The sequence below is a fragment of the Polyodon spathula genome, chromosome 22 (assembly GCF_017654505.1).
Source record: "Polyodon spathula isolate WHYD16114869_AA chromosome 22, ASM1765450v1, whole genome shotgun sequence".
NCBI classification, from domain to species: Eukaryota; Metazoa; Chordata; class Actinopteri; order Acipenseriformes; family Polyodontidae; genus Polyodon; species Polyodon spathula.
Window position 1 is genome coordinate 26,253,141 of NC_054555.1, and position 16,771 is coordinate 26,269,911.

General features: G+C 41.1%; 1 protein-coding gene across 1 annotated transcript; it reads left to right on the plus strand.

The window, feature by feature from the left end:
• Positions 1–2,994: 2,994 nt before the first annotated feature.
• Positions 2,995–14,451, plus strand: LOC121297283 (rho-related GTP-binding protein RhoF-like). Its single transcript, XM_041223517.1, has 5 exons — positions 2,995–3,551; positions 5,945–6,032; positions 10,899–11,008; positions 13,446–13,580; positions 14,213–14,451. The coding sequence occupies exons 1-5, from the start codon at positions 3,321–3,323 to the stop codon at positions 14,378–14,380; spliced, it is 732 nt and encodes a 243-aa protein (XP_041079451.1). The 5' UTR covers positions 2,995–3,320; the 3' UTR covers positions 14,381–14,451.
• Positions 14,452–16,771: the final 2,320 nt, after the last annotated feature.

The window sequence follows — 16,771 nt, forward strand, 5'->3', positions numbered from 1 at the left end:
CTGAGCAGATTGAAGTTCAAAATGGCTTCTTCACACAAAGCAAACCATTTACAGCGAAGCTGCAGCTGCGCCATTGCAGAAAGACACGCACTTAAAAATGTTTGTTTGAATCCTCAAATGTGCAGTGCAGTTAACATTCTAGGATTGTCTTTGACACACTTGTAAAAGCTCACAGTGCACTCATTTGATGGCGTGCATTGCATTTTACTGAAGTTCAGAGTGATGTTGAAATCTTTAATCACAGTATGGCGAGCCATTTCGTGGCGCAGAGCTCTCTGGTGCCTCGGTTGCTGCTGCCTGAGTCTGTCACAGGCTGACAAAGAGCTGTAATCTGAGAACCTGGCCGCCCGCCAAGGGCTTCCCGTGTTCGACCTATTTGCAAACACGCCACCTTCCTTATAAGGTAGGGAAGCATTGTTAAAGAGACAGTGCTGCTATCTTTTTTATTATGTAGATTTTGGTAGTTCCCCTTTGGTGTTACTCGTTCCCCTTAAATGCATGAGTCCACTAGTTAAAGAATTAGGCCGTATTACCGGGTTCCTGAGTTTGGTGTTTGACCCTAACCCCCCACCTCTTGTTTTTATTTCAATGTTGTGATATTTAAACGTATTTAGTACAACAACAACAAAACAAGTTTGTAAATCAGAATTTGTAAACAACCTGTTTTAGTACCTGTATCCATAACCTGTAATTATATTGTAACTGGGCGGTGGTCTGTGATACTAGTAGCGGGCAGCGGGGCCGCCCGCTCTGGCTGAACAGTTAGGGTTAACCTGCTTGTGTGTGGTGTGTGTCTGACAGTTGCAGCTTTCGTTTCCTGTATATTCTGAATGATTACATTTTTTGCAGGCGTACAACCAACTGCAATAGGCTACAATCTAATGCACATTCCTTTCTTTACTGATGCCAGAAAACATTGTTTTTTTTTTCTTGTGCTGCAAAAATAGGCCATTATGAAACGTATCCCTAGGCTACAGAAGCAAGTTCATTTAAAACAAACGATCTTTGGCAAGCGTTCAACAGAGAACAATCTCTCTGGGCAATTGCGGGTAATTAAGCGAGACGGACGCTGGAATGTCAGTGCTTGACGTTCTACTGGTGCTTCGGATCCGCATCAGATCTCGGAGTGAGTTACTCATAACACAGGATTTCTGTAGCACTATATTGTTAGAAAGCAAAACATGTGTGAAAAAAAATAAAACAAAACCTAATGCATTAATCAGTATTTCTCAGTACAGAGAGACGTCAATGAGAGAGACAGTGCTCAAGACTAGCAAGGCTATAAATATCCTTGACTGGCGCGTTCAATAATCTGGACTGGCAAACCCGGTCAGACAGGAGCACGGATACTCGAGGCCACCTCGAGAAGATGGAGTGTCAGGGCAGGGAACTCACGACAATGAAATGCATTGCAAGCCAGCTGTCAGATGCACTGGGGTGGGGGAAGCTAAAGACACTCCGAGAGAGAGAGAGAGAGAGAGAGAGAGAGAGAGAGAGAGAGAGCTGCCGAAGCACCACAGTCATTTGTCTCGTTGCTTCTGTAGAAGATAGCTCTTGCTCATCGTTGCTTATCGAAAGATAAATAATACGTTACGACAATAACAAAGCATTTAAAAAAAAAAAAACATCTCAAGTGATGCTAATTACAGCTTAGAGCAGTTAGACCTCCCCGATCAAAACTGTTTACCGTGGTTACGTTGAAGTTTTTAGCTCTTAAGTGCACGTTTCTGTTTTTTAAATATTGGAATTCAAAATGTTGAAAATATAAAGCTGCAATATTGTAGTTACTATCACAGCCGAAATCGCAAACGCCTCTCGCGAGGTTTACTTGCAAACGTTAGAATGTTGCGCCAACATTCCACTCAATGCATTTCATTGGTGCGGTATGTTCGCGATAACACAATTATAGAGTCTATATAAAGTGGACAGTGCTTTCATGTCAGCACAGTAGGTTTGAGGTTATTTCACAGGTATATGGTACAGCAGACCAATGCGCCTTAATGCAGCGGGTATTATCTGATTTTACCAGCACCTCAGTCAGCCCCAGTTTGACAACAGATGATCTGACAGCACACGGTTAGCGGAGAAGCGTTCTAATAGTAATGCACTGTATATTAGCAATCGGTGCAAGAACACGAGCACACATTGATAGAGCTGGGCGCTGACGTCTTACAACTCAGTCGACCCTGTAAAGCACGCATTCTGTGTTCAAACTAATCTTGTTTGTCGCTCCATTGCATTACAAAGGTCAAAGGTTACCAATGTTTCAGCGAGGCTGCAATTCTATTTCTTTTCCTCTAGGTGGCAAACAGCAGCAATCCACGAGCAGGTTTTTATTTTATTTTTTTTAGTATTTATAAACTGTCACTTGCAGCAGTATACACGACTGAGGAACCAGCTACAATTGGGCGTATTAAAGGGCTATTGTAATGAACAACTGATACAGAACAAGGGGAAATGACCCAGCCGCACTACCAGTGGAGCTTTTGCAAATGGAAAGGTTTGTGCAGACAATGCAGATCACAGCAGCCAACATTCAATCGTTTGCAATCTGCACTCATTAACAGAGGGTTTAGTCAAGTATATTGTTTCCTGTAAAAACCCATTCATTACCAGTTATTTTATGTCTGAGTGTGTATCTGGCTTACAGTTGTATTGCTTGTGTGCTTTAATTTTCCAGCAAAAGGAAAAACAAATCCTTATGCATCCCCTCTCCTGATGTGCTGAAAAACAAAAATGTTTTTCTTTAGAAATAAACACACACACACACACATATATAATATATATATATATATATATATATATATATATATATATATATATATATATATATATATATATATTATACTCGTTGAATTAATATTATATTATAAAGCAATTTATTTCTGCCCTATAGTGGCTACATGAGTGTGCTTTATGTTAATTCTCTTGTGTAAAAGGTGACTGCTTTTGTTTCTGGCAAGAAGAAAAGAATGAGTCCTGAGAGTAGAAGCAAGCGGTATGCAAATGCAGAAGTGTCTTCATGCAGTGCAGCATGGGTTAGCTGTCCCTCCTTCCTCTCTCCCTCCTCTTTCTCTTTGCCATGCTCTGTCTGACGGTGTGAGGCGTGTTCTCAGCTCTCAGAGTACTGCAACAGGTTCCTGTGAGAGCTGCTTAGGCTAACCGCACCAGCACTGTGGTGCACCACTCTTCCGGACTACACTGAAGAAGAAGAAAACAATTAAAGAAAAAGGCATGAAAGACTGTGACACTTATTGCAGTTCAAATTACAAACTATAAAGGGCCCATGTCTTAAACTTTACCACATGTAAAAGTGACGAATGTGCTGCCTCTTGGACTTCAAGGACACTGGTAGAGATTCCTTGACAGCGGTTTTGTTTTCACCTGCTTGTACTGGACTGACTGAATGCATCATGACAGAGGAGAATGGAGTGGTGACCCGCAATGGCACAGAGAAGGCGCCAGAGGAGCTGAAGATAGTGATCGTCGGGGATGGAGGCTGTGGCAAGACCTCCCTGCTCATGGTCTACGCTAAAGGGGATTTCCCAGAGGTAAGGGTGCCCGGGTCACGCTAGTGACAAATTCGGGTCTTTAGGTTTTTGAGATACTATTCTTTGTAGATACAGTATATTCAAGTCAAGCCCTGCTCAAGCAGAGTTAATGCACCGGCTTTAAAATTTATGTCAAATGTGTGTATCTTAGTTCTGGGTGTGAGGCGGCACTCTGTTTAAACAGCACATCAAGAGGGGATTACAGTACCAGACACTCTGACGTGTCTCAGTTGTGATGGGGATCGTACTGCAGTCGCATGTCAGTGACAACTCAGAGTCTTGATTTTTCTTTGCTCACGTTGTGTTTGTGGCGATCCAGGGAGATTCAGTTTACTATTTAGATGTTTTAAATTTTTTAGAATTTTTTTTTTTTTCATAATTTTTCTGATCTCTTGTAAGCAGCACTCACTAAACTGCATTGGGGGGCTAGAGTTGACACACTGTGGGAAATCACTAGCCCTGTTAGCCTGGGCATTCTCAAAGCTCCCTTCCTTAAAATGCATTATGTTTTTCATCCAGGTCCCCAGTCTACAGTATCTAGTATAACCTATGATTTTATAGTCCGAGCCCCTGGGGATCGCACTAGAGCAGGGCTTCTCAAACTCGTTCCTGGGGACCCCCTGTGTCTACTGGTTTTAGTTCCAACCGAGCTCTCAGTTACTTAACTAGACCCTTAATCGATAATTTGCTTAAACAGACCTTTTTACTTGTTTTCAGCTCTTGAACAGTTTGCATATTTCAAGTCAGCTATAACATTTTATAAGTAACTTGAACTGCAACTGTTTAAGAGCTGAAAACAAGTAAAAAGGTCTAATTAAGCAAATTATCAGTTCAATTAAGGGTCTAGTTAAGTAATTAAAAGCTTGGTTGGAATGAAAACCGATGGACTGTGCCCTATAGCCATGCTAGTGGTGCTTCTCTCTCTCTCTCTCTTTCTCTCTCTCTTTCTCTCTTTCTCTCTCACACACATGCAAACGCACACAGACTGAGCAAGTCTCTGAGGAAACGCCCCACAATAAAACAAATAAGTTGTATTAGTCTAGTGACACACACTGGCGTAAAAATGACTTGATTTCATTGTCTTCTATACCTCGGAGCTGCCTTACCTTTTATGGTCCAACAAGTTTAAAAAAATATTTATATTTCTGGCCTTGTTTTTTTTTTTTTAAGTTGCAGATTTAAAATGGCAACTAGGTTTCCTGCTTGCTGTAAATGCTGAAGAACACACTCAGATATATCATTTTTCATATGCACACACCTGTAAGGTTTTATATGGCGAGACAGTTGGCCGCCTCACATCTGTTGCATCTCCTTTAGTTTTTATGGCTTCTGGTCAATAAAAAGAGGGTGAGTCAATCAGCCAACAGAGCCATTGGAGCTGCTAACCCATGCTTAAAGAAATGAGCTGTGTGTAGACAGACACCACGCTTTGAGAATACTGTGCTAGTCTAAAGGAGCAGTCTATTGTTAGGGAGATTGATTATAGGTGATGCAAGCAAACCAGGCGGCACAAGAGCTAACTCCAAGAGTCAACATCTATCACTGGGTATACCTAATGTTACTCATAACTGTTTACTGAACTAAATGAAAACCTGACACAGCCACTTCCTTTCACTAGAGAAATGTTTTGACTGCACCCCCACTGTTGTCAATAAAACATGACACAAGTGTAGTGGCTTTAAATACAAGTGTTGTCAATGACAGGGAAGTACACTGTGTTTTGTACAAATGCATAATAAAAAAGCACAGGGAACTGCTCAACAGCCATGCAGATGAACCCTGATAAACCTTTATATGAAAGCTGCCAACACAAACTGTGGGTATTGTTTTCAATCTCAACGTCACTCAGCTGAACTGGATGGCTGCACACCTGAGTCTTCAGTGAGGAAATCAAAACGCATACCTTTCTTTAATATTTCAACAAGCCCAACCCAGGAGCCAAAGTTGAATTGATCTGACATTCATTTGACAGCAGTCATCAAAGTCCTATGACAAAGTGAATTGTGCAACACAGAAATAGTTCAAATATAATGATTATATAATTATTATCACCATATGATTTGCATTTACAGAGATAGATGCACTGAACAGACTCTCATACACTGATGCATGCTTGATTGCCGTCCTTGGTACTCAGCGGCAGTTTAGTGTCACAGCTGCATGAATCAATTGCATGAACCGCACCAGATGAATTTTTTTATTTGAATAATCTAAACCATGGGTATACTAGGATATGCACACTGTAACCTATTCATTAATCACAGGTGTATTTTACCCAGAAATGCTAACTTGCCCAGTGTATGCCTCATTGAAGAGCGTTTCACTCTATTTTTTTAAAGTTAACCCCCAGAGATCCCTTTTCCAAAACAATTATTTGACATTTCTTTCAACAGAAATACGCTCCCTCCGTGTTTGAGAAGTATGTTTCCAGTATCAAAGTCGGGAACAAGGAAATCAATTTGAACCTTTACGACACAGCAGGTAGGAGCATTCCAATGTGTTATCCGCAGCCTTTGCTTTTAAACACATTTTCCACATTCCAGGAGCACCATTTAGTCAGGTTGCACAGCGTGAGGTGAAGTAAGTTGACTCCTCTGGGTTTGGCTTGTAAAAGGGCTGATAATTTGGGCTCATGGTGTGTGGCATTCTAGAAAACTGGTCTGTGTTGTCTATTTATTGCATTTGTAGCGGTTTAGGCTGTACACAGGAAGGAAAAGTAAGATAAATAGCATGCATATCTTATTGTCCTCTAACCACTAACCTCTGTTTCACTTTAACACCCAGAGCACATACAGCTGGGTTATAAGAGACAGCAGTAACAGCACCAGCATCTTCTATTACCTTATAATACCTTGGGTAAATTAATCCAAGACTAAAGCTAAAATAGCTTCTATATAACCTGCATTAATTACCTCCTGGGCTTTTCATCCAGTTAAAATTGTAAAGACACCAGCTGAATAACAGCTGTCAACAAATAAGCCAGGAGGGACAGTAAAGCTAGAGATTGATAAAATGCACAGAGGTAAACCAAATAACTGTCCGCATGCATTCACCACACTTAGCTACAGTACACAGCTGCTACACAGTGCTTTCATGATTTATTATTTTAGCTCGGGAAAGCAGCTGTGTTAAGTACATATTGTCGATGTATCGATTGTATTTCCACTTCACAGATGGCACTTTGTCCTCACGCACAGACCAGCATGCAAACTACATGTAGTGCATGGAAATGTGGTGGTATTTACAGTGTAGCTGTGGGGGTAGTTAATGTTACTGTACTTTGAAGTGCATCTGATAAAGCACAAAGAAGCCTACAGAGTCTCTCCAACTTCCCGGATATAAAAAAGACAAGCACGAGGTCTTTTTATCAACAATAATGCACCATCAGATTGGTCCCTAAATCATAACTCTTTAATAAAGCTGACAGATATACATGTTTATTACGCTTTCAGACATGTGAGAATATTGCTGTCAGTGGTATTACAAATACCATGTAAAGTATAGCACAGGCATTAGAGGAAAGCAGGTGAGAAGTTATTTGTTTGATATCATGCTGTTTTTCATAGCTAACAAGACATGCTGGCTGGAATCGCACACAACACAGGAGGGCTCTATGTAGTGCATGCTGAAACTACTGCAGAGAATTCCTGCAGTGGGTGTGACTCCAATCAGAAACGTTCTGAAATTCCCAATGATACTCAAGACAAAACCATGAAAGTGGTTCAATATGTGCCAAAGCCAGCAAGTATAAAAACACCCTCGAATAAAACTCCAGTCCAGATTAGGTTGCTATGGTAATGCCTGTTTGTTAAAAAAAAAAAAAAAAAAAAAAACCTAATCACTGATCTCTTGGTACAGAAGGCTCCTCAGTCATAAAGCAAATTATCAGGCAAATTCCAGCTGCCACACCTGTTGCTTTATAAACTTATTTTAATGAAAATGGACAATAATGTCTGGAATGTGCCTCTGAGTCAGCCCAAGCAATCCCTCAGATAAGAAGTGACCTCTGAACTCCCCCACCCCACCAGTGACATTACTGTACACAGGCGGCAGGCGATTTAAAAATGCTAAACAAAGTCCAATGTCAAAAATAGTAATAAAGAATGAAAATACAGTTGCTCACTCTGTTAGCCCCCCCCCAGTTTAAACAGAGCTACCTCTATTAGGACCAGCCCTACATTGACTGTACTTTGTAGTTATAGAAGTCATTAAGACCCCTGGAATAGATTTCTAAAGTATTTCAATTCAGTATGAAGAGTTGTGTTTTATGTCTTTCTGCCTAATGGACATCCAAGAAAGAAAGAAAGGCAAAGTCACATGATCACAGAGAGAAATGCTACAGTGTGTGTTTTTGAGCCAGTAATAGTTTCTATTGATGCCATGGTTTCTGGCAAAACAGTAGTTAATTATAGTTTTGCTGGTAATTTCAAGTGACACAGTGTAAGCACATCTAAGTGTATATTTGGCGTTGAGTTCCATTGCTTGTCTGACCTGGCTGTTGTGTTGAGATGTGGAAATGTCTGGGATGCTTGCTGCCTTCCCCTACAGGTCCTGTTTTGTGTTTGCTCAATAAAGGAGGAGGTTTGTATTTTCTGCTGCACCTTCATTTCTTCTTTCTTTGCAAGGACCTTAGACCACTTACTTGAAAACTTGTGTTTGGTTTTTTCAAGTAATGTCTCCGAGCCCTTGACTGAGCCTGAGTTAACATTGTACAGACCAAAGACTTGAGAGGGAAGGGAGATAGCGAAACCTCAAACTGGCGTCAGCAGGCCATCAGATGTATTGCAAGTGAAAAAAAGCCGCAAAGCCAAGTAAACGCTCACAGTGCATACTGCAGTCAGCATTCAGTATCTGTAGCAAACGATATGCACAGTGGCGTGGGTGAATTGAAAGAGCTTCTAGACAGGGCTGCAGCAAGAGCGACAGAGATACCAATGAAAGCTGTTTGGCAGGATGTGCGATGAGCAGGTGTCGCAGTTTCTGAAAAGGGCGTCCTTTGTGTTTCTAACACCCTTTTGTGTCACAGACCAGTATCATACTATGAATTGGATCACTATTGCTATTCTCTGATGGGATCCGACTGTGATGTTTGTAAAGTCACTTTACCTTGACTATCTGATCCTTTTTAAGGATGAATTCATTTAAATTGGTTTCCTGTCATCGTTCCCCTTTTGCTAAGATCAGTCAACCACGTGATACACAGGATGTGGTGATAGTGCCCTGAGTTAGTCATTTCATTCTAAGAAGCAGGTCTGGCTTTGAGATGTTTAATCTGATAGCATCCTACCTTTTCTGGTAAGCACTTTATATGTGACAATAGTAACCAAAACCGTAACTGTTATGAGATATCGCAAGTCATTTTATATTGTTTCTTGTTTTCTCCCTAACCCTAGCTTCAAACACAACTTTAAACTTAATCCATATCAGCAGTGTTGCTCGGAAACAAACAAAACAGCTGATAATGACCTTCTATTTAATAATCATGTTTAGACTGGTCAAATCATCTTGAACCACTGAACTATTCGATTCTTTGGTTCTGCTACAGTAGATTTGCTTACTGCGGTTTGTATAGTTAATTGTAGAATTAATTAATTAACTACTGTAGAAGATCAAGTGATTGCGTTAAAGTTTGTCAAACCGGATTGACAAGATGACAAGGAAGCTACTGGAACAGGCTGCCACACAGAGTTGTTGAAGCAGAGACTCTCGGATCCTTCATAGACTGGATGCCGTCATGACCAATACTGTATAATCCTCTCTGTGACCACAATAAGAGCTGCAGCTAGCCCCCTGGAGGAAGGGCGGTCCGTCTAGCTTCAGAGGTTTTATTTCCCCTACTAACCTGGTTAGGGGTTTTGTTTTTCTTCTCCTGAGTGCTAATGGATCACGTTGGTACCAAAGCGAGTGAGCGAATGGTCTCTTCTCATTCTTGAATTTCTTATGTTCTAAATTGAGAGGAAATAAGAATGAGATGAAGCAGATCGATCAGTTGAAACAAGTTTACTTACTATAACCAGCTAGCAGATGCAGTGCATGGCTCAGTATGTGATCAAGACTAATAAGAGTCACTGCATCATGTGTGTGAGGCATCCTCATGTGAAAAAGAAGCCCAAATATTATACAGAATAGACAGCACTGGTATTCAAAAACACAGGGGCTACTCTTCAGGAGGTCCCATGTTGAGAATCCTTTAACTTGATCTCTGTATAAAACATGATGTGTGATACTGAGGCTAGGGTGGGATCTTTTGAGCTTCTTTATTCTAGCACTGTTGTTTAGCTATATTGATGCTAGGGTGTTAGCAGGTGTTACTGAAACTCTGATGTATGTGTGTGTATGTCTATATGCATGTATTTCACCATGATGGAAAGATTGCCAAGATCAAGGGAACATTGCACAGTCTTTGTGTAAGCGGTTCTCTTTCTTTTGTGTCACTTTGTCAGTGCAATGTACATTTATCATTTCCTGTATCAGCGATAGATAGCCATCGCTTTCCTAACGGGCTCTGCTTGTTGCAGAACTACGCACTCTTTTTTGTTGTTGTAGATCTAGCTGTGTGGCAAATAAAAAGACTTTAACTGAAATGTTTGCTGAGATCGCTAATGATTACAAGGCTTGTTTGCTGTGATTGATCATGACTGGAATGGGTCTCGACGCTCTCAGCACATGTCTCTAAATACTCTTGATGTGCAATTACCATCTTGGTGGCCCATTCATTAGAGGAAAAGTGTGTCCAAATATTAACAATCATGTCATCTATGATTATGACTATCAAATGATTAAACCCAAAAATGACAAGCGTGAACACATGGTATGGAAATGGCTATTAAAAGTGAATTATTTATTTATTTAAAATGCTATCAAGTGCACGTTTAAGGGTTTTAATTGATTCTGGTTTTAATGGATTCTGGGCAAGAAGTACAAAACAGGAGCGCTTGATTTCAATGTCGTAGCTCCTGTCTGCTTGTGACTGTGGAAGCTTTGTGAAGGAGGCATGGAAAGCAGGTATGAACCTTCCTGTCTATAAATATACAAGAAAAACTTAAAGAAAGAAATGAAACAGGGGTAAAGCTGGAAGAAACAAACTCCCAGTTGCTAACATGAACGTAGAGATATTTATTGCTTGCCCTTACAAAAGTATACCATTGTATTTTTGCAGTTTTCCCATGCTTTTCCCTTGGTTATACTGTGCATTTACCATAGTTTACCCTGGTTTGTCATGTGATGAATATATTTTACCATACCTGGCTGTGCTTTATTACAATTTGCTATGGGGAACATTTATAGGGTGTTGCTCTTCAGTGAACACCTATGGTAAACTCACTGTGTCAGCTGTGTTCTCTGCAGGTCAAGAGGACTACGATAGGCTCCGTCCACTCTCTTACCAGAACGCCAACCTCGTCATTGTCTGCTATGATGTCACCAACCCCACTAGCTTTGACAACGTCTTAATCAAGGTAAGCTGTTTTCAAAATTCTTTGGATTCTTTTGATATTTCTTCAAGGCACTAAACATATGTGGTCATTCGTCTATTACTGCTAATGAAAAAAAAAAAAAAAAAAAAAGCACATGGGACTCTAGACCTTTAAAACTTGGGAACTGGAATTTTCAATCTAAAGATCAGAGGCAAAATTTAGCACTCCAGATAATGAACTTGACCTTTTTTAAGATGTGTTAACGAGCAGAGAGATGCTTTCACTGCAGTCATTGCCTTACCTGTGCCTTACAGGAAAAGATGCTGGTAGACTGTAGTCCTGCATGAGCATTAATCTACATCACAAAACCACACATCACATCCACACCCACACCCACACACGCACACATGCACACGTACACACGCAGTCTGACATAGTGAGCAGTCTCTCAGGACTGAGCAGCGGGGAGGGCTGCTTCAGGGCAGGACTGCACAGGTATATCGCTGGGGCTTTGTCAGTGTCTGACTTTAGCCAGTACCGTACCAACGGCATCTCGCCTTACTGTAACCAACCAAATGCTGGCTGTTTGCTTTAATTCATATTAACCACAGAGGGGCATAACAAATAAGTTCAACTTCTCAGATTCCTTCTGTTTTGTTTGAAAGGTTGCATTGATTACAGTAGATACTTTCCCAGGTGTGCACTGAATTCCCAATTCAGATCTCCCACCATTACAAGCAGCTCTTTCCAAGCTATGCAGGCACTGTCAATTTACCACGTACCCCTGCTAGAGCCCCTGGTATAACATCTACTGTCCAAAGTGCCCTGATACCCAAACCAGTATTAAATCCCTTCAACCCGAATACCAATAATATAACCGGATTCCATGTCCCCTGAGCAGCTCACATACATGTGGTTCTGCTGTGTGTGTTTTTAACCAGGACTGTGGCTTTGTATTTCATATAATGTCTGGTCTCTGAGTCACCTGCCTCTCTGCATGAAAGGTGTTGCTGTACACGGCTGCTATTATTGTCATGAAAACCATAAGAGTACATGCTGACTGATGCTTCCTTGGAGTCGATGGAAACAGTGCTGGTCTACAGTATGCTGTTCTTCAGCTGCCTTTGTTCTACCCTTTGGCGTGTTCTGTGTGTTACTGTAATCATGTAAAACAACACAATAAACGTAGCATGCGAGCACGCTGGGCTGCAGGCAGGCAGACAGAGACGGACAGACAGACAGACAGCAGCAGGATCTGCTGGTTTGGTTTTGCGGACGTGGCCTCCTGTTCTGTCGAAAAAGCAAACTGATGTGGAGCAGCCCAGCTTCTGACCGAACGTAAAAACCCAGGAGAGCAGGGTCTCTGTGCTAATCTGTCCAGACTCTGAGAAACTCCACAGCCTGTCAGTAGACTTCGAGCATAGGATGGAACGCAGGCAGGGCAAAGAATACCAGTCTGCAGCGTGCTGTGCTGCTCATGCACAACCATGCCTGTTGCACACACACATATATACAATAACTCTTACATGCATATGTGGAGTGGGACCTCTCTCACATGACAAGTTTTCACCAGATACAATCGAAAACATTTTTGTAATACTGTAACCTGACGTTTGAAATTGAAAACTACCCAAAATAATCTGGAGAATAATAGTCTCTCTTTCATAACCCTTCTGTTCCTCCCCTGCACGCCGCGACCAAAGAGATCCAATCAGCTTTTTCACAGCAAGGCCTCTTTCCCTGCTGGAGATGTGGTGCTAGTTATTACTGAAAGATAAACATTGTGAAACATTCAGTCTGAACAGACACGCTGAGATATGCGATGTTGGACGATAAAGGCCAAGGCTGGTGAAAACAGATAATGGAAGAGCAATACAACCTGTGAAACAAAATAAGAGGAACACAGAAACATTGGAACTACAAGCTAAACCCCCCCAGAACAAGCACAATAACTTCCTGTTTGCGTTGAGCTTTCTGCTGGGAAAATATCAAGCTTCTCAGTTTTCACCTGCAAAGAGATTTGATAGAGCAGCTGGAGTGATTCTGTGTAGTCAAACTACATTTGGGGAATGTAAGCCAGCAAGGGTTCTTCTTTCTTTGTTATGAAGCAGTAAGAGAGAGAAACCACAAAGGGATTTAACGAGACGTTAAAAACACAGTACAGTCCTCATTAATGTTTCCCATGGTAAAAGCACAGCAAAATGGAATAAAGCACAGTGAAAGCATGGTAAAGCATAGGTAAGCACTGTAAAGACCAGCAAGGCATGGTAAAGCATATTAATAGACATGGCAAACCAGGGTAAACTATAGTAAATGCATAGTATACCACAGGGAAACACATTAAAAATACAAACATACCATTCACAAATACCGTGGTCAGCTTCTCTAAAGGAGCTGTCAGTGCAGTAAGTCCAATCAGTTGCTCTACAAGCTCCAATTTGATTGTAAGACACATTGAGGCTGGTTGTTTGTTTTTCAGTGGTTTCCAGAGGTAAACCACTTCTGTCTTGGAGTCCCCATCATCCTCATCGGCTGCAAGACGGACCAGCGGAAAGACAAGGAGCGCACACGGAAACTCAAAGCATCCGATCTGGAGCCCATTACCTATCTGCAGGTACAGTCTAGACTCCCATTGCATAGCAGCCTGATCCACTCCTGGTTTAACTAGGAGCTTAATGAGACACACCTGTGCGCGTTACTTATACACTGTGCCTATTCAAGCTCGTAGTAAAACCTGGAATGGGCGAAACTGCTACCCAATAGGAGTCTTACTTTCATATCCCTGTAAATACAATGCTCCCTCTATATCTACACGTCAAAAAAACGGTGAATTCGCAAAAGGGACATTATACAGGAAAATCTAGGACTTGTACAAATGACTGTAAACATGAACCAAGCTAGTGAAATACTGAGGAAACATTGTATTGCTTTTTTTTTTTTTTTACAATTCAATTACATGATTGTATTAAGTGTGTCTGTAACTGGTTTTCAGCTTTAAAACAGAATTTATCAAGTCCCGTAGTAAAAGCATAGCAAAGTGTAATTTAGCAAAGTCAAAGTATAGACATAGCCAAGCATTGCACAGAATAGGGAGGTATGGTGAAGCATTTTAATAAACATAGCAAACTATGGTGAATGCATAGTATAGGTTCACACAGCTGAGATCGTATCGGTGCCACTGTGCAGTATTTGCTCTAAATCCAGCGAGCTGTCCATCTCCTAAGTGTCTTCTCTATCTGGTGACAGGGTGAAGAGATCGCACAGCAGATAAACGCTGAGATGTACTTGGAGTGTTCAGCCAAATTCAGGGAGAACATCGAGGACGTTTTTAAGGAAGCCACAAAAACAGCTCTGAGCGCCATGAAGAAAGCAAAACACCAGAAGAGGAAACGCAGGCAGTGCGTGGTGCTGTGAAACGCCGCGCCTGGAGCTGGGGCAGCGTTCTCCACAGTGTGGGGCAACAGAATAAAGAGATTCCTTTTTTTTAAAAAAAAAAAAAAACTCTTCTATAGCCTACTTTCTTGCATTGCAACTGGAGCAACGATCATGTGTTTAACTTAAAACTTAATAATATTGAAACATCTGACCGAGCTGCTGTTATAACACTGCACTTCTGAAAGAAGTTCATGTAGCCCGTTCTCCAGCAGTGTAGGAGTTCCTGCAAGGATCAGGGAGCTTTTATTTTCCAGTCTTTCTGCAACCCCCTTTCCAGTGACTGAATTAGCCATTCATACTAATTATTCACTAAAAGCTTGCTTTTGAAGAGACTCCTCAACGATGGTCATGGGGAAGCCTGTTTGAGCTGCCCAGGCTTCAATGCACAGCCTAACAAGCAGCCCCATAGTCCGAGTCTCTACAGTAGGGTTTGCTGGAAGAGTGTCTTATAATGATCCAAGCAAAAACAACCATACTGAACACACGCAACTATTAAACAGGTAAGAAATAAAATAAAAAAAGTTAAATTTAAAAGTACCCATTTATTTATTTTAAGACTTTATGGATGGCATCCAGTTTTCAGATTCATGAAACAGTTCTACTCTTTGTAACAACACTCTAGAGCACAGTTTTATGACCAGATGAAAACGTGATTTGTGAACAGCCTCCTGCAGCTAAACAGAATATCTCTGCAGTCTGGAGGAAAGACATGCAGACATCGTGACCTGAAGAAGCAGAGACAGAGCCTGTGGCCTCCAGTCCTAATCGCTGTGCTGTCATTGAGCAGAGACATGGCACAGATACTGGCTATCTCCAGCACAGCTGTGACGTTGTCTTTGCTTGGTGTTCGGATTTCTGCCAGGCCCAGTCAAGGCTGCTCTACCTACATTCTCAGCAACTCCACGACTGTTTGAGGAACAACTTATCTGTAGCATTTCAGTGTTCAATGTAAACTTCTTTTTATTTTTAGTATTCTCTGGTAACCTTGGCTCCAGTGTTGGAAGGAATGTATTATTATTATTATTAATAACATTACTATATTTTTTTTAAATGTGTCCGCTTTATATGGGCAATACTTCACAGGAAATAAGTCTTTATGTTGCTGAGCTCCAAGTATTAACTTCAATGACATGACAAACAGCATACTATACGGAAATCTGTCATCAAGCTTGTCCTTCTCCAGTGTGCTACAACAGCCGCTGTTTAATTAGTTAGGCACACAATCCTACTTTGTTCAGTTCTGGCATTTGAAAGCGATTGTTTTTAAACCTGTGCAGCAGAGTCCAAGGTCTTACTTTCACTGTAATCAATCCAAACAGCATGGGACAGAAATTAAGTTTGCAGAATTGCTCAATACTTCATTGAGCAGAATACAGTGAATATAAATGACCATCTAGAAATAACAAATGATGTGTATATGTTTCATATCTGTGTACAACATTATTTCATCTTGTTGGAAAACATGGATCGAGAATTGACTAGCAGTTTGCTACGCATGTGGACTGGCAGAACTATACTGGTGTTCTTTTCTGAAAAGAGACTAATATTGCAGATAGCAGACTGTTTGGTTCAAACTGCATGTACTGCGAACAATTGATAGAGACCTTGTGTCTACAAGCTTCTTGCCCAGCATTAACTGCAAGCTAACAAGATAACAATGCTGTGGACCAGAAGGGGCCAGGCTCTAAGACTTTTGGAATGCAAAGCATAAAGGAGCTAAAAGGCTCCCAGGGACTGGCGTTGGACCCAAAGGTTCTCAGCGAGAATAAGAGATAACGCCACTGGACTCGAAGGGTCTCAAGAAAAACAGAGAGATATGAACAAGGAAGATTTATGGACCTTTTTGGGGCGCCAGGGGTTTGAAGAATGCACTGAGTTCAGAGGTTGTTACACAAGACTACACACACACACACACTAAATTAAATATATGGTGACAGAATAATGAGTTGTACCTTTGCTATTGGTTAAGTGTTAGAGAAAGAGGAGGTGGACCATCTATACAGAAGGGTATTTAATGTCATGCAGAAATTGTAAGGACGAGTATTCTGCATATCTCAATAAACCTGGCAACTGATTGAAGAAAAGGACTCTGTGCATTTTCTTGAATCTACTTACTCACTATCCAATTTTTAAGTCACATCACATCTTGTATTCAAAGATTTTTTTTTTTTTTTTAAATAAAGGGAAGTTAAAAATGTTTCAACATAACCTCTACTACACCATTAACTCTCCATTACCAATCAGGTTTTACCAAGGCCAGAATTAAACTGCCATATAGGACCCCTGCACTCCTTCAAAAGATATCAATGGGATCTGTAGTGTTCACAGGAGTAGACAGAGCCTCTCTTTCAGAAGACAGCCCTACCTACA